General features: G+C 42.8%; 3 protein-coding genes across 4 annotated transcripts in view; 2 read left to right on the forward strand and 1 right to left on the reverse strand.

Annotated features, from left to right (window-relative positions):
* Positions 1-22072, reverse strand: part of LOC134622363 (NACHT, LRR and PYD domains-containing protein 12-like) — a 290226-nt gene that overhangs the window by 228113 nt on the left and 40041 nt on the right. The window lies entirely within an intron of this gene.
* LOC135932696 (stonustoxin subunit alpha-like) lies at positions 7576-8355 on the forward strand (the record flags this gene model as incomplete). The annotated part of the gene is made up of 1 exon (XM_065470281.1): positions 7576-8355. A coding segment is annotated over one exon (579 nt), but the record flags the coding sequence as incomplete, so codon positions are not given.
* LOC134624401 (protein NLRC3-like) overlaps positions 19415-22072 on the forward strand; it is a 41667-nt gene continuing 39009 nt past the window's right edge. For both annotated transcript variants that reach the window (XM_065470278.1, XM_065470279.1), the window contains exons 1-3: positions 19415-19518; positions 19603-19704; positions 20067-20165. In XM_065470278.1, coding sequence (XP_065326350.1) covers positions 19430-19518; positions 19603-19704; positions 20067-20165 — 290 coding nt within the window. In that variant the 5' untranslated portion in view covers positions 19415-19429. The remainder of the gene's footprint in view (positions 19519-19602; positions 19705-20066; positions 20166-22072) is intronic.

Consider the following 22072-nt stretch of genomic DNA (forward strand, 5'->3'; position numbering starts at 1 on the left):
ATCGTTCAATACTCGATAATCACTTTACTGACTCATGAATCATGATCCACAAGCCCAACGGACTCACTGACTCATCCCTGTTGCTGTTAGCAAACTAATTTCATTGGTAGAAATATATCTAGCTTATAATTAAAATTGTGGAGAAAAACAGAACATCCAGAGTAGAAGCACACATCAAGACAATAGCTCCTCGGTACACAGTAGCATCGCTCTGCTAACATGCCAACAGCACATTTGAGCTACTCACCCCCTCCTTTCCTGTGCTGAATCGTAGCGTAAGCGAATCACTCAGACGCGCTTACCCCCTCCCTCCTGTGCTGAATCGTAGCGTAAGTGAATCACTCAGGACTCACAAACCCCCTCCCTCCTGTGCTGAATCATAGCGCGAACGAATCACTCACTCACTCACCCCCTCCCTCCTGGCTCACAGCTTCTTCTTCTTGGTTGGCAACCAATGTTAATGCGCATTACCGCCCCCTGTCTCACAGCTCAGTGGACATTTAGATGAGAAAATATATATTTGACAGTTGCCTCCAAGCAGGTAATCCATCTAGAGCTTACTGTGCCTTGGGAAGACCGTATGGAGGAAGCCCATGAGAGGAAGAGGGCAAAGTATTCCGAGTTAGTGGAGGAGTGTCGGAGTAATGGCTGGCGGGCAAGATGCCAACCTATCGAAGTGGGTTGTCGAGGATTCGCGGGTCAATCCCTTTGCAGGGCATACAAAATGCTAGGCATCGCAGGGGCTAACAAGCGAAGAGCCATCAAGTTGGCCACCAACGCAGCAGAGGCAACGTCGAGGTGGCTGTGGATCAAAAGAGGAGAGGAATGGCATGTAGGGTAGATGAAATATCTTCTTGTAAGTCACTAATCCACTCCCGTCTTCTACCATCAGAGTTGTCCTTATGGTTTTCAACTAACATGCTATAAAACTGGGACACCAGTCTTTTACCAAAATAGTTTTTTGTAACATGCGTTTATAGGATGGAGAGTGGGGGTTGATGCACTGAGTTGTTTAAGTGTGCCAGAATAAAACTTCTAAGTTGTAAATACTTAAAGAAGTGTTTCTGTGGAATATTAAACTTTGCCCTTAATTCACTGAATGACATTAGAGAGTATTCCTCATATAAGTCCTGTAATTTTGCAACGCCCTTGTTAAGCCATTCTTTAAAGCCCAAGTCATTCTTAGCCAGAGCAAAGAGTTCATTACCCCAAATTGGGGAGAAACAGGACAACCTTGGAGAGTCATTCAACATTTTTTGTACTTCATGCCAAACAACAACAGTGTTTTTTACAAAGGGATTAGTAGTAGTTTTCTTTAAAGTTTTAAAGGGTGCTGAGTATAGATAGCTATGTAATGACAAACCCTTTGAGGACATTTTTTCAATTTCTAACCAGGGAAGGAAAATATCGTTTGAAAACCAAAACATAGTGGTCCTCAGCTGAGCAGCCCAATAATACCATTCTAAATTTGGAAATTGTAGCCCTCCTCTGTCATATGGTAAATACAAGAGGGAGAGTCTGAGTCTTGGCTTCCTATTGTTCCAGATGAAATTAGAGAGGAGCTTTCTGGTCTTGGGAAAAAAAGAAGGAGGAGGGGCCAGCGGAATTGACTGAAAGATATATAGAAATTTAGGTAATATAGTCATTTTTACTATGTCTATTCTTCCCAGTAAAGAAAGAGTCAATGATATTAATCTAGTGATCTCTTCCGACACCTCTATTACCATGGGCTCATAATTGGCTAAACTAAGATCGCTTATCTTGGGGGTTACTCTGATGCCCAAATATTTTAATCCCTCTGTGGCATTCACAAATGGATGGGACACAACTGGTTTCATCCTCTCATTTACATTTAAAAACGTAATGGATGATTTTTCTTTATTCACTTTGAACCCAGAGAAACTGCCAAATTGATCAAATAGCTTCAGGAGAGATGGTATTGATTCTGCGAGGTGTGATAGAAACACAATAGTATCATCAGCGTACATTGCTGTTTTGTGTAGGGTCTCCCCGATCTTAATACCATGGATTGAAGGATGTGATCTAATTGCTATTGCTAAAGGTTCCATGGCTAGTACAAAAAGCAGAGGTAAAATTGGAGACCCTTGTCTGGTGCCTCGAAAAAGCTCAAAAGGATGAGAGATGAGATTATTGGTAGATACCATTGCAACCGAATCAGCAAGTAAAATTTCAACCCATCTACGGAAGTGATCACCGAATCCAAAATGCTTAAGCACCTCAATTAGATAGGGCCATTCAACTCGATCGAATGCCTTCTCCGCATCGAGTGATAGTATTGCAGTATCAGGTGACTCTTCACATTTGTGGATTATATTGAGAACTCTCCTCACGTTGTGGAACCCCTGACGATTTTGAACAAAACCATTTTGGTCTCCATGTATAATGGCTGGAAGAGCCTTAGCTATGATTTTGGAGTCAGAATTTAACAGCGATATGGGTCTGTAAGAACCGCTTTCGGCTGGCACTTTGCTTGGTTTTAAAATGAGAGTGATCAGGGCACTACGTAATGTAGCAGGGAAGCAACCTGTTTTAAAGGATTCCAGATAAACATCTAATAATGGGGGAATTAATTTTGCTTTAAATAGTTTGTAAATGTCTATCGGAAGCCCATCAGGACCCGAAGCCCTACCTCCCCTCATGTTCGTAATGGCATCAGAAACATCATTGAAATTTATTTCTCTCTCCAATTCATTCTTATGAAGTCATCTATTCTTAATAATACATCAGATTGTGCAACATAGTGTCATCTTTTGGTTGTTGGTAAACATTTCAGTATCCCTAACTGTTGTGTTGGGAGTAAACCAGTAAAAAGCAACAAGTTGTGAAAAATACAAAAACACAAGCAAACAACATAAATCTGCCATAAATGAACCCCCTTAGCTGTCAACCTGAACGAGACAGCCCCTCGCCTTACCCCGCCTTCCCCCTGACCTTCGGGTGCAGTTAAGTGCACACGCTGATCCATCGTAAACAAGGGAGCAGCTAAACCGAACCGAGCTGACATTATGGTCAAACAAAACCAAACCACCTGGATAATTGCGTCTCCTGACAAAAATATATATTCTACATGAACAAGTATGCATATAATGATCATTACAAACTTTCTTGCAGCATAGCTCTCATCCCGGAGAGCCGACTGTATGGCGAACAACCAACACTCCAAGACACAAATGAAAGTCCAAACAACGAGTGGACGTGGCCATTTATCTATAAGGGGTAAATAAAATGCCCATTACATCTGAGGAGAATGAAGGAATGGTAAACCAAAGTAAACACACAAAAAAAAAATAATAAAATACTCTCCCCCAAAAAATTAACAGCAAGGATAAGCAATATTGGCCAGTAAATCCAATAATTTCAAATTACAGTTGTTATGGGCAGATAGTAAAGGATTAGACAGTTCCCATAGATAATCCGTTATATCTCTGTGTGCTGCAAACCTTGGATAAATTTTTCCGCATCTGCTGGGGTCTCAAAGACATGCGTAAGTCCATCAGATGACACTCGTAGCTTCGCCGGGTAAATTAATCCGTAACGTAAGTTCATCACCTCAGCTGCTGTTTTACCCGGTCAAAGCCCCTCCTTCATCGGTGGAGATCTGTGGAAAGATCCGGGAAGAACATGACCTCTTGGCCCCCGCAGATAACTTTCCCTTTGGTCATAGCCGCTCGCATCACCCGAACTCTGTCTTGGAAGTTTAAAAACTTCACGATGAGGACTCTCGGTGTGGGTGGTCAATTGGGTTGCGTCCAGTGAGCTCTTTCGATGAGAGGTTGTCTCGGGAATGTCGCTGGTCCCAGCGCTTCGGGGAGCCACTTCTCTAGGAAAGCCACCGCGTCATTTCCTTCTATTTTCTCCGGCACATTAACTAGTCGTAGGTTGGATCGACGAGAACGGTTTTCGAGGTCCTCGAGTTTGTTCATAAGGAGAGCCACTTGTTTAACTAGCGCCTCTCTCTTGCCTTTCTCTGAGTTAACGGTGTCCTCCACGCTGCTAATGTGCTTCTCTGCCCCCTCCATGCGCATCGAGAAGTCCTGCACGTCCCTTTTAACATCTTGGACCGCTGTCAGGACCACATCAATTTTTGTGGAAAAGTCACTTCTGATCCCATCGAGTATTTGAATAACATCCAAGTTGTGGGCCATTCCAACACTCACGTCGAAGAGACACCCAGAGCTAACATCACCTGCAGAGTTAGCTTGATTGTTAGCACTTGAGACGTCGTCTTCCTCACTCGGAGAAGAGTGTGCTTTAGATTTATTTTGTGCTTTCTTTGCCGGCATAATGTCGATAATAACTCGCTACAAGCAGTAGTTGTCACTGTTCACGCAGTTAAAGGACAGTTTTCAGGAACTTACTGAAACATCACCAGGAGCTCACAAAAATACGTGTGCCTAGTTCAGCAACATAACCACGCCCCCCAGGAGATTTAAACTGTTTAATATCAGATTTAGAAATAACTAAACTAAACGACTCAGCCTGGCTATGTTGGACTTGGTGTGGAAGCAGCTCCCAGTTTGAGTTCAGGAGACAGACACCCTCTCTACTTTGAAGATCAGCTTCAAACGTTCCATTTTGATAAAGCTTATAGTTCGAGCTGGATCAGGTGACCCTGAACCATCCATTAGTTATGCTGCTATAGGCTCAGGCTGTTGGTGGACTTCCCATGATGATCTGCTTTCTTCTCCACTCCCCTCTTTTCATTCCTGATGCTTTAATATGTCACTACTGCATGTCCTTAACTTTTGTCTTCTCTCTCCTTAGCTTGTGTTGTGTTCTTGTCTCTCTGAGCTCATCTCTTCTCTTTCCCCTCACCCTGCAACCAGTCATGGTAGATGCTCCTCCTGGAGCCTGTTTTCACTGGGAGGCTGTTACCTTACACTGTTAAACAACTTCAGATGACTGTTGTTGTCACTTAAAGTTACATTGAATGGATGGAAATGGATCGATGTTACTGTGGCAAACAGAAAATGATCGTTAAAGGATGAATTATTGTTTTGTGTATCTGCAGTCTGTCAGGCTGTCTGATCACAGAGGAAGGCTGTACTTCTCTGGCCTCAGCTCTGAGCTCCAACCCCTCCCATCTGAGAGAGCTGGACCTGAACTACAATCATCCAGGTGACTCAGGAATGAAGCTGCTGTCGGCTGGACTGAAGGATCCAGGCTGGAGACTGGACACTCTAAGGTATGAAGAATGTCTGATAGAGGAGGAAGAGTTAGAAACATTTCCCGTGTCCTTCACTCACTTCCTGTTTGTTTCCTGCAGATGAGACATGAGCAATCCCACATGCAGGAATATTTTCAGGGACAGACACACTAGTCTAGCTGGATAGTACATGAATATTTATGTAGGGGTCTCCAAGCAGTCTGTTTGCAGGAACATTAATGATAACTGATAAGTCATGTTGAGAGTTTCATTCAAAGTAGACCTACAGTTAGGTCCATAAATATTTGGACAGAGACAATTTTAGATACCCTTTATTAGGTGACATTTGTAACTGAGATAGATGCCACTGTGTACCTAATAAAGTGTCAGCCATGTGTGTGTTTCCCATGCTGTATGTCCACAGTCACAGTGACAGTCAGTGACACTGGCAGAAGGATGAAACAAGGCTATGAATCATTTCAGTCTGTGTGTGTGACAAAGAGGCAGACAGCACCAGCTAACATTTGGAAATGGAAACTTAAATACTGGAAACTCTGATAAGCTAATGCTGCTAATGGGCTGTGTTAAAATCAATATTTCATTCTCATTCTGTTGTTTGACAACAATAACAAAAAATATGTACTTGAGAACAATGGCAGCCTACTTAGCATAAACTCCTCAAAACATTGTAACCCAGGGGGAAAGTGTATAAGCATTAGCTACTATCATTGTTAAAAAGAGAAAACATTGATAGCATCATCCAATAATGCTAACTCACATCAAATTAGCATTAGCTAATAACAACAGCCTACTTAGCATTAGCTGCTCACTTTTTATAAAGCAAAGGAAAATGGTATGAGCATTAGCTGCCAATGCTTATCTACCTAAAATTAGCATTAGCCACTAATGGTAGTCTATTAACTTCTTAATTTTAAATGAAGTTAATTAATACTAAATAGGCTTAATTGAATGTTAGTGTTAATATTAGCTACTGATATTGTTAAAAAGTAAGAAAAAACATTATTAGCATTAGCTGTCAATGCTTATTAACTTAAAATGAGTTTTAGCCACTAATGGCAGCCTGTTTAGCATTAACTTTTTTATGCTTAATTAAGTTTATTAATGCTAAATAGGCTTACTTGAAGGGAAAATAGTGTAAGCATTATCTACTGATATTGTTAAAATTGTTAGCATTAGCGGATAATGCATATTCATTACAAATTAGCATTAGCTAATAACGGCAGCCTGATTAGCATTAGCTGCTCACATTGTTATAACGCAAAGGAAAAGAGTGTTAGCATTAGCTACTGATATTGTTAAAAAGTAAGAAAAAACATTGTTAGCATTAGCAGATAATGTTTATTCATTACAAATTAGCATTAGCTAATAACGGCAGCCTACTTGGCATTAGCTGCTCACATTGTTATAATGCAAGGGGAAATAGTATTAGCATTAGCTGCTTACAGTGTTATAGTGCAAGAAAATATGATATTAGCTTTAGCTGCCAATGGCTATTCATCTAAAATTAGCTTTAGCCACTAATGAAAGCCTATGTAGCATTACCTTTTTAATGCTAAATGAAGTTAATTAATGCTAAATAGGTTTAATTGGAAGGAAAATAGTGTTAGCATTAGCTACTGATATTGTTAAAAATAAAAAAAAAAAACATTGTTAGCATTATCGGATAATGATAACTCGGGTCAAATTAGCATTAGCTAATAACGGCAGCCTTCTTAGCATTAGCTGCTCACATTGGTATAATGCGATGGAGAAGAGACTTTTTTCTCCTCTGATATTTCCTCCAATGACTGGAGATATGGTGTTGATGAATGTGTCAGAACTAATCCAAAGATATAACCCTTGCAATCTGGAGAAATGGCATCATCCAGTCTGTCCTGTTTCCATCAATCACTGTCTGGTTGGCCTCAGTCATGAAGCATGACGGGGCCAGACAATAAGGTCTTTAGAGAGGCTCATCTGTGCTGTCTTTCCTCCATCCAGGACCTGTAAAGGTCCAGAATGAGGGACAAACACATCTCTACAGACCTTTCACATCATGGAGATAAACTGTTCACATTTCTTCCTTCAGGCAGACGATACAGAGTGTTGTTAACAAAAAAACAGACACCACAGACAATTCATTCCCCCGGGCTTTCACTTTGATGAACACTGTGAATGTTCATGTGTATGAGAGCCATGTAATGTCCATGTGTGCATGCTGACTGCTCTGACCCCTCCTCCTTTCAGGGTGGAGCCTGCTGGAGTCCGATGGTTGAGACCAGGTCTGAGGAAGTGTAAGTGTGTTTTTAATGGGATTCATGAAAACAAAGCAGCACACATTCAACCATCTTCATCATGTCAGGAGTCATCATCAAAGTGTCAATCAATGAACAGATGATGGATCAATAACTGCAGCTGGATTGTGTTTGTTCTCTCCATCAGATTCCTGTCAACTCACAATCGACACAAACACAGTGAACACAAAGCTCCAACTGTCTGACAACAACAGGAAGGTGACACGTGTGGACGAGGTTCAGTCATATCCTCATCATCCAGACAGATTTGATCTTCTTCCTCAGCTGCTGTGTAGAAATGGTCTGACTGGTCGCTGTTACTGGGAGGTCGAGTGGAGAGGAGCCGTTTATATATCAGTGAGTTACAGAAGAATCAAAAGGAAAGGAGACAGAGACTGTGTGTTTGGATTCAATGATCAGTCCTGGAGTCTGTGGTGCTGTAATGGTCATCCTCAGTCTGTCTGTCACAATAACAAACACACACCCATCTCCTCCTCCTCCTCCTCCTCCTCCTCCTCCTCTGTCTCTAACAGAGCAGCAGTTTATGTGGACTGTCCTGCTGGCACTCTGTCCTTCTACAGAGTCTCCTCTGACACTCTGATCCACCTCCACACCTTCAACACCACATTCACTCAAACTCTTTATCCTGGGTTTACGTTCTATTCTCCTGGTTCCTCAGTGTCCCTGTGCTGAGTGTAAAGAGTGTCTCCTGTTAGAGAAACACTCTGACTGTTGAACAGTTCAGTCTGTACATGTCTGTCTCTTTCACTCACAAACACGTTTTCAGATTCATGGATTCAATCAGTTGATGTTTGAAAGTCTTCTAAATGATTCCTTAGTTTGTATGAACCTGAAAACTGTGACATCCTGGTGAAGAATCTGCTGGGATTCGGTGACAGATATTAGATTTGCTTTGATTTCAAACTTTGAGAAGCTGTTTCATTGTTTTTCTTTATAAATAAAAGAGATCTGTGTCCAAACAGGAGAAAGACTGTAAAGACTCTGTGCTTCTAACAGCCTCTGTTAACATATGTGAGGCTGTTTGTTGTTGTTGCCATGGAGCTTTTCACTGTTTGGGTCAGCAGGTCATGTGATCAGGTTTGTTCTGCTGGACGATGGTTCAGTGTCAGGGTTTGTTTGCATTCATCAATAAATATCTAAATAAATCAAAGACTCCATGTTTGTTCTTTCATCATGTGACCTCTGCTCATCCATCTCTGTGTGTATCAGGATACATTTAGTTCATAATACACAGAAAAATCAGAGTTATTACCTGTAATAAATGTGAAAGATTCCTGCAGTGATAACCAGGCAGGACTGAAACACATCACAGCTGTCACCACGGTAACAGCACCGTCCATCCACAGGTGAGGGGAGGAGCAAAAAGAGGGACTTTCACCATTTTATACTAAAAACACTCGACTAATGTTTCTAATATGAAACAAATAAGCCCACATTAATGTGAGCATTTATTAAATAATAATAATAATGATTTCCTCCTGATCTCATTTCCATAGCAGAGAAAACTGTGGTGTATATTGAGGTGGAGGGTGTGGTCTATGGCTCAGGTGTAGAGTGAGGGTGGGGTGCACCACAGCAGCATGCTGGGACTGCTGAGGGTGGAGGAGGGAGTGATGATGACATCAGAGCTGCAGCAGTCAGCAGCACAGAGACCAGTGAACACACAGTCTGTTCATCTTTGCATAGATACAATATATAGCACAATATTGAATGACAGAGACGCTGTGTGAGCTTCCACAGATACACTGACGTCAGCATCCAGAGTCCTCCTGCTGCTCCCCCCTCAGAGCCCCGTGATCAGCACCAACACATTCAGTTAGATGACAGAGTCCAGCTGCAGCTAGAATCAGCTCTGTGAACAACAGCACAGCGTCAGTGTTTCACACTCAGTGAAAGGAGGAAACAGCAGAAGAACACCATGTGTGCTACGTTTCCCAGGACACACTACAAACTGCACAAATACAGCACGTGGAAGGACCTGGAGCTGCATTTAAAGAGTAAAGACAGCGTGATGTCCTGTATGGACAGGTGGAAGGAAGCAAGTCCTCAGCTGAAACACTCGTGTTTGTCCACAGACAGGAAACACAGCAGGAAACAAAGAAGCTCATGGATAACACACTTCCTGTCAGTCAGAATGAGGCTGGAGCCAAACACAGAAAGGTGTTTTTGTCCAGATGAGCCCAGAGAAGAAACACGAGTGTTCACAGACATCAGAAGCTCAGAGAGGTGAAACATGAGGTTGGAGTCCTCGTCAGCATCCAGAAGAGCTGCTGTGAAACCCTGAGTACTCATGACAGACTCTGATGGCACAAACACATCATGATTCAAACATGAAGACAAACATGGAGCTCCTGATCCTCCTGCATGAGAACAAGCTGACATGAGCGCTGTGTCTGAGAGTGTCTCCCTGTCACAGTGACAAGAACACAGCTGCTGCTCACAGTCATTAAACTGACCTGAGGTCAGCTGCTAGCACGTCTCTGTGCTCCTTACATATGAACCATGTGACCTCACATCAGTGCTGTGGATGACTGTAGTCATAGAAGAGTAGAGCTGTAGCAGGTGGTGTGAGGAGGAGGAGGAGGTGGTGTATTCTAGTTAACGCAGTACTGAAACACTCCAGCAGAGGGCGCTGTTAAGTCCTTATTGTAACACAGTTACTGTGTGCAGTTAGACTTCATACATAATCTGCACTTATTTCCATCAGACATGCTGTCAGTAAATGATTGTTTCTATTGATTCTACTTCCTGTTGACTAGTTTGATGACAGTGAAACAATCACAGCTGATTGTGTGATGATGTCACTGTTACATTCAGTGTGTGTGACATCATGTTAGTGCAGCTGATAACAGCCTGGTTCTGTTAGAAACACATGAACGTGTCCATAGATCAGTGTGTGTTTAACATGAGAGCTTCAGCCCTGCTGATGTGTTCAATAAAGACATGCAGGAAAACTGATGAGACTCTGAAATAACTCTTTATATTTATAATGTAACTCTGCATCAAAAGAACAACAAAGGATCCCAGACAGCTTTATGTGAACAAAGACCATGTTTCTGTGTTTCTAACAGTTTGACATTATTAGGAAACAGACTGCAGTGAACAGGATTTATAAAGAGCTGATATATAAAGATATGACAGCTGTTTGTTGATCACTCTGTGTTTGGACCTGATCAGTCCAGCTGTTTACTTGAAATATGTTCATTTACCTGTGACGTTATATTTATGTTCTTGTCTCTGCTGAAAAACACATTTTAATGTCCCTCAGATTTTTCTCCCAGATGAATAAATATAAAAATGACACAAACTGACTGCAGCTACTTTTTGTCCTTTCTGTCAGAAACCTTCATGTGACTCATGAGAGACACGTTTCAGCTGTTTGTGACAGATCAGAGGCCAACAAGTCATTTATAACACTTTCCATCATTGTTTAGCACAAACACATGTTGACACAGCAGCGGGGCCGCAGTGAGAGTCAGAGCCAGGAGATAAAAACTCCTGTTTGACCACAGCCTCACTTTGTTCCTGCAAACACTTCCTGTTGTTGACTGGGTGGAGTCAGGAAGCCAGCGAGGCCCTGCAGGACTGAGACTGCAGACTGGGACGTGCTCTGTGATGGAGATCAACAGCATCACTGACTGTTTCTGTGAGGACACCATCATCCCAGCAGGGCTGTTTCCCAACAACAAGCCTGGACCATCAGAGACCTGAAGCTGCTGCTGAATGAAAGAAGAGGATCTTCAGGTCTGGAACAAGGACGAGCTGAGAGTGTTAATAACGTTACTAATGTTCAGCTACACTTTACTAGGTCACATCTGTGACACACGTCACTTAAATAAAGAAGGAAATATTGGCTCTGTTTTATCTGCTGGGCCCAAAAGTGACTCCCCGTATTTAAACTGCTATGAATAACTTGTTGGTCTATAATATGTGAAACATGTGTCAAATGTCTCCATCATGAAAGATATCAGGTCATCTTGAGCCACAAAAACATTCCTATCATGAGGTAGAAGCTGGAATCAGTTTGTTGCAGACGTTTATATATCCCATATTTATCCAGTTAAAGTCACATTGAAATTCAAAAATGTCTTTTCAAGAGTCGTCTGTCCAAGAGGAGCAGAAACAAATATAACAACAGTTATTTAAGCTGTTTTAAAGGCCACAAAGGAGCAGATTGGTTATAATGCAGCTGCTTCACAGGAATAAAGATGAAACACTGTTTTTATTTCATGTGTAACACCTTTCAATCATGTGTTGACTAAAGTCTATTGACCAGTATAAGTAAAGACATCACACACACACACACTGAAACCTGTTTTTGGTGCAGCAGCGGTCCCAGCTGCTCGCCTTTATCTAGACTGGGTCGGCTGCTTATCTCAATATAATCAATGTTTAAAGTTCTCAGTGTTTCTGTGTTGCTTCGTATAGGATCTCCCAGCATCATCACTGTGCTGTCCAATCATTGTGTGCTAGGTTACCCTTATAGTGCGATGTGTGTTTGCACAAAGAGAAGCATGTGTGTCAAATATAAGCACAGAACAGAAAAAGCTGCCAGTTTCTTCTATTTAGAGTCAAGTTAGTGTTTTGTGTCTTTGTTTGAGGCCTAATGTCAAGCAGAGGTGTGTGTAACTGGACTGCTCTGTTATATGTGTGAAATGTGTGCTTCAGCATCATCTTCATCACTGCTGATTCCTTTGTGTCATCATGTGTTGAGAAGAGAGAACAGTTATAACGGAGGAGCAACAGGAAGCCCTGAAATCTGCATCAACAAGGAAGTGTTGGCTCACCAGTGATCCCAGCAGAGCCACTGGTTTGGCTCCAGTTGTTCTAGATTCAATGATGTTGTTGCTACAGATACATGTTAGCATCTTTATTGTAGTAAAGTCTTGTAATGTGAAGCTAGAAACAAGGCAGGAAACAGCTCCATGATCTGATCTTAATGATGTTGTTTTTATTTCTGTCTTTCAGAACTGGATTGAAACTATCAAAGGTCTAAAAACAGCCTCAACCCTCCCAAAGACAAACTTTACACACGTCATCTTTCAGCTACAATCTTTGTTGCAGGGATCTTCTGCCAAACAAGGCTGAGAGAAGATTTCTTACAGCTGTCATGTTGATGCTGTTTCAATCTTTGGGCAAACACACTCATATATTAGGGCTGATATCAGGGCTGCACAAGTTCTTTGTGATCATGAATAATAGAAGTGTGCCTGTTGAAGATCATGTTTCTACATGATTATATGTCCTGTTATTGTTCTGTATTATATTCAGCTTTCAGCATCCTTTCCCAGCCCCTGTTACACCATCCATACAAAGCCAATCTGACTGTGAGCCAATGTGTTTGATAGTTTGTGTTGGATCAATAGATTTGACAGACTTGGTTCTCATCCAGAGGGAAACAGTCCAAATTCAGATCTAATGAAATGATGGAGGCTGTTTCCTACCACGGTGCTAATGTGTGACTAACAAGGCTCATGGTCTCCAGCAGACAAGCGCCTGGAATGAGGTGAGCTGAGTGTTGCTTTGGTGGGTCTGTGCCCACGTCATGCATCAGGATTCATATTGGCAATAGTTCATATCTCTGTTCTTTAGCCTTCATCACAAAGCTGTGAAGGAAAAACAAACATCTAACAGGATTTGATGGATGCAAAGTCCACTGAGCTCTTTGTCATTTACAAACTTGTCCAACCAACAAGAGCACAGATGAAAAACACAGTGACACTTAAAGGATTTTGCCATATATGAGCATAGATTACTTTCATATAGATTTGCAATGCAGGCTTTTGGTGAGCCGCTGGCTTCTGTCTAATAATCATCTCAGCATTTTACAATAGAATAGCTCTTTATTAGCTCTTCATTTATTGTTATTGGACATGAAACAAGGAAGCTGTGTTTCTCATTGGATGTTAGTTTCATGTTCATCAGGATCATTTTCTAAAGAGCTGATATTTAGACCATTTACTGCACTGGCTGCACATTCTGTCTACATTTCTCTGTATGTGCTGTGTTTGTCTTTCATATTTCTCCATATTGACACAAACAGTGAACAGCAGTAGATCTACTCTTCATCTGTTTTAGGCCCAGTGAAAGATGTGAAGCAGAAATGGTGTCATTAGGAGAAGAAGAACGGCGAGGAGGCAGCAGCTCTTAAAGATGAAACACAGCAACTTAGCCCTGAGCTCAGAGAGCTTCACATGAAAAAGCTCCTCAAGCAGATCATGTCAGAGGTTTGTCATCAACAGGAGGAACTGTTCATATCATAGAATGAAGGATGCTGTCAGCTGGATGAAGAAGGTTATTTAATGGCAAACGTTCACATTGAAGTCAAATTGTTGTGGTGTTGAACAGATTCATGGACTGATTGTCTCCAGAATGTTAGAAGAGCTTCAATGAATCATTAGAAACAACTTACAGCTGCACAGTTGTGTCAAACACATCTTTGTGTCATTTTTGTGTTTCTACATGTGACACACGTCTAAAACATGCACACAATTTGAACACAAACAGGGATCATTTGTTCCCACAGCCAGATGCTGAGAGCCATTTCCTTGTAGTCCTGTGTCTATATATATGTACCATTAGATGTTATTGGAATGATTGTCAGCTTTGATAGTTTCATGTATGTTTAGCTGGACGGCTGTTTGATCCTCCACATGTTTAAAGGTGTCCAGTCCTGAGACACTGGGGGTGGAAACAGCTGTGATGTCATTGGACTGTCACAAAGACAGAAGTGCATGAAGTGAGCAGCCAAGGAGCCGCTGATGTTTTGGATTCAACAGCATTTGAAAGGTTGACACAGACACATTTGCACATAGAAAGCTGAATTTGTCATATGCCACAGTGAACTCACTGTTCAGTGTTTTTCAGGAAGCTTCTTAACTGCCTCTGCTGCCAAACAAGCAGCTGATGTCCTTGAGAAGAAGCTGAAGAAGTCTTCAACAACAAATCCAGGAAGTGGACTTTCAAATACTAGATTCACTTTAGACTCACACAAGAAATGACTCAACTAGCTGTGTTTGATTGACTCCTTTGACTCTATGAAAGCTCAGTGTGTGTCTGTACACAGACTGTTGTGTTGGACTATTATTCAGTTGTTTTCAAATGTCTGCATCTCAGTGTAGATGAGGCTGGGGGTCATGGGAGGCCACCATAGCAGTCTCTTCAACATCATGACATCATCATAAATGCTGCTGGACTGTCTGATGGGCTGACGGTGAAAAAGCCGTCGGGAAGGAAACAGAAGACATTTCAGAGGCTGCAGCAGATTTCTTTGATTTGGGGCCTTTTTCAGCTTTATTGGACAGAGCAGTGAAGATAAGTGACAGCAAAGCAGAGGGAGAGAGAAAGGGGACGTGGTCAGAATCAAAGCCAGGCCAGCTGCTCTCCACCTCGTGGCACATGGTCACCTGCTCATCCTAGTGAGCTCCACCAGCAGCCCTTTCACACAGTTTACACTGTCAAACACTGTGTGTGGACCTCAGCTAACAATAGGCTACATTTAAGTCTGGACTACATGCTTTTATATTGAGGCAGATTTTTACCTGTTTTTATTCCATCAGCAGCTCAACATCATGAGCAGCTTTGACATAAAGACATCAAACTCAAGCTGACTTTAAACTGGATCTACTTTTAATACAGGGGCTCAAAAACAACCAACATCTTTATTATATATCAGGACAGAAAGTCATCTCAAATGGAAAACAGCTTTATTTGGAATAATCAGCACTATCAACTGGTTTGGGATCAGTTTCATGTCTTTCCAGCTTCTCCAACAAAGTTCCTGTAAAATCAGCATCTTTATTGGTTTGATAGTGATTGATTATTCAGTCCCAATCTGCTGTCATCTAAAGAACAAAATGATGTTTCTATGAGTCAAAAAGCTCCAGATGTTGTTCACAAAGAAAACAAAGATTAGGAAGTTAAACACAAAGTGTTTGGAGCCAAAATGTTCCCAAGCTGCTCTTTTTGAAATGGCAGAGGTACAGTGGTGTCTAACAGCACACTGTGGAAGGCAAACATGTTCTTGTTGGATGAAACTTCATGAATCCTTTGTAGATTTGAGCTTTTGGAGCCTTTCTTTTCTCTTCAGGTGTACAGAGGCTGAGGAGGCAGGTGAAGCAGGTGGAGCTGTTGTAATGCTGGCAGAGGGTGTGTCTTAGTAACTCTGTGAGGTAGAACTGGATCCAACATTGTGGATGTGTTGATGTTGGAGCCATTAAGATTCTCTGCACGCTGTAGGATTTCCCTTTGATTCACTGCGGGGGCATTTTGGAGTCTGTCAATGAAACTCTTCATATTTGTGTTTGACTCCAGTTTATAGAAACAGACAAATGTGTCATGCTTTTGTTCGGCCTCCACAAATATACACATTTGTTCATTGGTTGGACTTTTTGGAAGGAGACACATTGAAAACCATGTTAATAAGATCTTGTTGTTTCCTGTGGATCCGACACAGAGAGTGGACTTCAGACAGAAAGCGTGGAAGAGATTTTAGAGGCCGTGTGTGGCAACAGGAAGTTTCTGTATGTTTGCTGATCTTCCATGTGGAAAACAACACGTGATGTTTGTGAAGTTCTACAATGATCATTGTTCTGACAGCATTTTGAGTGGGAACAGTTCAAACTGGGAGTAGTGGGAGTTATTTACTGATTGAAACAAGCTGAATGTTTCTGTGCACGATGAAGATCAGCAGCTCAGCTGATCAATGAATTGACATCTATCAGTCATTTCATGAGATGAAGTCATCAGCAGACATTTGTTCTAACTGTGTGATAAATGTCAGAACGTCAGGGCTCTGCTTTAGTCACTACTTGATGATCATTGGCTCATTGTTGAATCACGTGGCCCAGTCTGACCTCTGACCCTTTGCTGCAGGTCTTCTGTGTTATCTCCACTTTCATGTCTGATCTTCTGCTGTATCGTCCAAAATAAACATCTGAATCATTTCCAACACTTCAGCAGATCTTTAGTTTGGGCAGCACAGTACAAAATAAGACATATTGTACTATACTGCCCACTTCCTGATCTTATTGGATCTGTGTGTGAGGTTGGTGAAGGAAACACATGTTTACTGAGTGAATCGCTGCCGTTAGGAACTAGTTTTTATATCACAGCCTAGAAATCACACAGGACCATTTCTGCAAGGGAAAAGTCCTAATTGGAGGAAAATAATTGTGTAGTTTGTGCGACTGTTGTTTGTAAATGAAGACCCAACTACATGTGCTGCTGACCTTTGACCTTTTCTTTAGGTGCACAGAGGAGTCTGTGGAAACATCCTGAGGCAGTGCTACAGATGTCTTCAAATAAAGTGGTGTATTATCCATGTTTTCTATGGATCACATCAATATCCTGATCTAACAAGCCCCCTTTTTGTGGATTTTAGAGCCTCTGACTTTTGCTGCGTCTGCGTCTCATTTCAAGCACAAGAGCAAGAAGTGGATGAAGAAACTGTTTCACGTTACTGCACAGCTTCTACACTACACACTAAAGCATGTTCATGTTCATGTTCATTTCAGGACAAACTCTGGATCACTCTTGTGTTTGACGACAAATCCACATGATTATAGATTATTGATCAGCTTGAATCAAACTCACTGGCCGAATTTCTTCATAAACAAACTGTGTGTGTTTGTTTGTGTCCTGTTGAGTTTGTCCTCAGCCTCCTTTAGTGCTGACAGTCCCTGTAAAACATGCAGTCTATTTATAGCTGAACATGATCCTGTAGCTGGGTCCTGCAGTCAGTGCAGGCAGATATCTTAGACCTGATCAGGGGAAACACTGGGGGTTCAGCCCTGGAACCACAGCAGCTGTTTAAAGTTATTGAGTGTGTTTGACAGTAAATGAATGTAAATGTGAGACACTGTGTGCTCACAGCTAAAGGCTGCAGTCAGCTGTGTTAGAGCCTCTTTCACACAATGATCCTTTAACACTCAGAGCTCCATGTTGATGAAGCAGTCATGTGTGAGCTTGTGTGCTGACATGTCGACAGTGTGACCTCAGAGCTTCTACTGAGCCATAATGGCTCCTCTAAACTGCCGGATGCTTCACAGATGTTTGAATAGCACAACAAACTGTACAACATGATTCATGAGTGTAAACTAAGATTTATGATGTGTATTCCATGATGGTATTGTTGTATTGGGATGTTAGACTTAATTCTTAAATTTACAGATTTTTCAATGGACTCTGGTGGCAGCAGATTTTATATTTGCAGTCACTGAAGGATAAAGCCCCCCGTTGTAGAGCCAACAGTCTGCTGCGGGACCCCTGAATGCATCATAAGTGTACAGGTAAACTCTCAGGTCAGAAACATGAATCTGATCCTGGATCAGTGTGTTCAAACACACAGTGAGGATGAAACGCTGCTTTAATGTTAGTTTCGTGTATTTTCAGGTTATTGCTGCTGTTGGGATCAGCCTGTCTGCAGTATTTACTGTAGTAAAAGTCCTGCAGTAGAATCCTGCTGATGTTCATACATTCATTCATGATCACTCTCAGCATGGGTGTTTGACCGTCAGGAGAGAACTCTGAGGATGTTTGGATGAATGTGGAGCTGAAACAAAGTGAAACAAAGTGTTGACAGATGTTTGTTTCAAACAGGAAAATGAGCAGAAATAAATCATCTCTGAACAAACAGCCGCCTGTCAGTATTATTATGGTCTGTGCAGACAAACATGTGCTGCTCATTCACTCAAACTAATCTATTCTGTGTTTTTCTACGTTCAATAGAAAATGTGCTGCGTTCATTGACTCCATCCTCTGTGTTACTGCCACAGTTTACTGCTGTGGAAAATCAGGGGGCGTAACAAAAGCAGAGTGAAATGGAGTGCTGTGATTGGTCAGAATGTTTGTGGCTGTGGACCCTCTGTCCTACAAGCCCCTCCCTGGTTTTTCCTTCCCGAAGTTTTTCTCTCCTGAAGTTTGATGCTGATCGTCTCCGTGTGAAGCTCCGTGTTAAGGTAACGTTAGCAGTGTGTAATGTTTTCCTGGCTAACATCAGCTGTGTGCAGCTTAGTTCAGCACAAATCTGCCGCTCCATAGTTCACGGTAACGGACTCACAGCTGGACCGAGAGGCTGACCGCGCCCTGAGCTCTGAGTGAGGCCGCTACGTGACGTGGAAACAGAAGAAAAGTAAACATGCTGTGAATATTTGCTCTGCCGTTTCTTTCTGTGCTCGCTCTGCTGTCACTTTGTGGGGTTTTTTCAGTTAGTCTCTGTGTTTCAGGCTCAGAGTGTTTGTGTTTCTGGACTCTCCTGAAAGAAAACAAATTATAAATGTAAAGTTAAACTAAAGCTGTATCATCATCAGAAAGTTCCTCCACAGCGTCATTGCGTCACTGAGTTATTCTGGAGAAACTCCTTCATGCAGCTTCGCACACTGACGTCAGCGCTGCACAGCTGCAGATCCTCATCATTTATACTCAGTTTATTAAGTTCAGCTTCACCAGTCAAAAACCTTCCTGTGGGCACAAATATCTAAAACATCTGACTCCATCACACGTGTAGTTTGTGACAAATATCACGCTGTCAGCTTCATGCAGCACAAACTAAGCCTAGTTTTGTCTTACAGATAAACAGATTTATCAGTATTTTTTTTCCCTGTGGCTTAACAACAAAGGAACAGCGATGAAGAACTGTGCTGTCATTGCTTACATCAGCATCATCCTGTGAACTCTGTAAGCAGTCAGCTTGGTCCTGGACATTGTTACTGACATAAAGCTGCTCTCTGCAGCCATGTTTGACCTTTGTAGGACTACAGTAATGGAGGATTTGGAGGCTGAACTCGGCTCTGTGACACTTTTTGTAGTGAAGTGATGAAAGCTGCGTCTCAGATGGATGTTAGTCCAACACATCAGACACGACCTCTGCAGCTCTCAGTTGATGTGCACATGAATGATTTGTGTTTCCTCTGCAGGTAGAAAGTGTGTGTGAGCTGAATTGAGCAGCATGGATCAGTGTGAGGACAGAGAGGAGGGAGTCCCTCCCTCTAAAAGCACTCTGTGTGGGGAACATGAGAGCCAGACCAAAGCTCAGAGGTGAGATGACCATCTCTAACTGTCCATGACTCTTCTCCATGTCACAGCTCAGCACTCACATCACTGCTCCATCACTGTTCACAGGAACCAACCTGGACCTCCACCCAGCTGTGTGTCCTTACACAGTGACTGGTCTGCAGACCGTCCCATCAATTTTAAAGCCCAGCCTGTGTCTGCTGCAGAGAGGTGAGCTGTTAGTAATATGAACTCTTTGATGTCAGTTTATCTCATTTAAATCAACTGCTCGATGTTTCCTGGTCTCTAGACTGCATCTCAAAGGAAGTCACTGAACCTTTATTCCTTTATTCTATAAAACATGTCCACCATTTAAACTCCTGCTGCTCACAGTGGGACCATCAATAGTCCTGCACTGTGTAAATGACCTCTGGGTGGCGCTCTGTTCTTACTATGTAAAACAGTAGTTTGGAGTTTCCTTCTGCTCATGCTCAACCTGCAAACCTGTTTCTCTTTGGGATGATGAAGGTGATCTAAGTCTTCATCAGCTTCTGTGGCTCCAAATGGAAAAACACATTTTTCTTCTCTAACAGACCTGCTGGACCTGAACCCAGCTGTGTGTCCTTACAGAGTGACCGGTCTGCAGATCGCCCCATTAATTTTAAAGTCCAGCCTGTGTCTGCTGCAGAGAGGTGAGCTGTTAGTAACATGAACTCTTTGAGTTGGTTGGTTGCTAATAGACATAGATTAGTTTATGTTAGCTAATTAGAGACAGAAGCATTGAGTTAGTGGTGAATAAAAAAACACTGAAGCTAAAAATCTGTCTCACTGTTGTGCTGCTCTTTGCTGCAGCAATGAGTTTATTTAAAAACTTTCACTTTGTCTCTTCGGCAGGAAGTGGTTCTGCTTTGTTTGCTGGCTGAGCTAAAACAGGAAAATCCACTTGTTAGCTGTAGTGTTTGTAACGAGGCTAAAGAGGAGAAACGGAGAGAGAACTTTATTAATCCCTCGAGTTGGTTCCTCCGGGAAATTCAGTTAAACAACATCTGGAACTAATCAGGTACAACAAGACAGGGAGAACGCACAACTTAACAAAATCCTTTAGAGACACAAGACTGTCAGAATAAAACTGTCATGGCTGGGTCTGTGACCCAGCATTTTGAGTAGGGATGGGTATCGAAAACCGGTTCTTGTTGAGAACCGGTTCCCACTGTTTCAATTCCTTGGAATTGTTTGCCATTTTTGCAAACGATTCCCTTATCGATTCCAGTCGCCCCAAATGTATTGTCAGATTATTATGATAAAAAAAAAAAAAACCCACCCATCTCGCCCCTGCGGGCGGTTTGTCCTTCAAGCTCGGGTCCTCTGCCAGAGGCCTGGGAGCTTGAGGGTCCTGCGCAGTATCTTAGCTGTTCCCAGGACTGCGCTCTTCTGGACAGAGATCTCCGATGTTGTTCCCGGGATCTGCTGGAGCCACTCGCCTATCTTGGGAGTCACCGCACCTAGTGCTCCGATTACCACGGGGACCACCGTTACCTTCACCCTCCACATCCTCCCGAGCTCTTCTCTGAGCCCTTGGTATTTCTCCAGCTTCTCGTGTTCCTTCTTCCTGATGTTGCTGTCATTCGGAACCGCTACATCGATCACTACGGCCGTCTTCTTCTGTTTGTCTACCACCACTATGTCCGGTTGGTTAGCCACCACCATTTTGTCCGTCTGCATCTGGAAGTCCCACAGGATCTTAACTCGGTCATTCTCCATCACCCTTGGGGGCGTGTCCCATTTCGGCACAGATGTTTCTGTATACTATGCCGGCCACTTGGTTATGGCGCTCCATATATGCCCTGCCTGCTAGCATCTTGCACCCTGCTGTTATGTGCTGGATTGTCTCAGGGGCATCTTTACACAGCCTGCACCTGGGGTCTTGCCTGGTGTGATAGACCCCAGCCTCTATGGATCTTGTACTCAGAGCTTGTTCTTGTGCTGCCACGATTAGTGCCTCTGTGCTGTCTTTCAGTCCAGGTTTGTCCAGCCACGGGTAGGATTTCTGGATATCAGCCACCTCCTCTATCTGCCGGTGGTACATACCGTGCAGGGGCCTGTCCTTCCATGATGGTTCCTCGCCTTCCTCCTCTTTCTTGGGTTTCTGCTGCCTGAGGTATTCACTGAGCATGCGGTCAGTTGGGGCCATCTTCGTGATGTATTCGTGGATGTTTCTTGTCTCATCCTGGATTGTGGTGCTGACACTCACCAGTCCCCGGCCCCCTTCCTTCCGCTTAGCGTACAGCCTCAGGGTGCTGGACTTGGGGTGAAACCCTCCATGCATGGTCAGGAGCTTTCTTGTCTTTATATCAGTGGCTTCTATCTCCTCCTTTGGCCAGCCTATTACCCCAGCAGGGTACCTGATCACGGGCAGGGCGTAGGTGTTGATAGCCCGGATCTTGTTCTTGCCGTTCAGCTGACTCCTCAGGACTTGTCTGACCCTCTGCAGGTATTTGGTGGAGGCAGCTTTCCTAGCGGCCTCTTCATGGTTCCCATTCGCCTGTGGGATCCCCAGGTACTTGTAGCTGTCCTCTATGTCTGCAATGTTGCCTTCTGG

The sequence above is a fragment of the Pelmatolapia mariae genome, linkage group LG3_W (assembly GCF_036321145.2).
Source record: "Pelmatolapia mariae isolate MD_Pm_ZW linkage group LG3_W, Pm_UMD_F_2, whole genome shotgun sequence".
NCBI classification, from domain to species: Eukaryota; Metazoa; Chordata; class Actinopteri; order Cichliformes; family Cichlidae; genus Pelmatolapia; species Pelmatolapia mariae.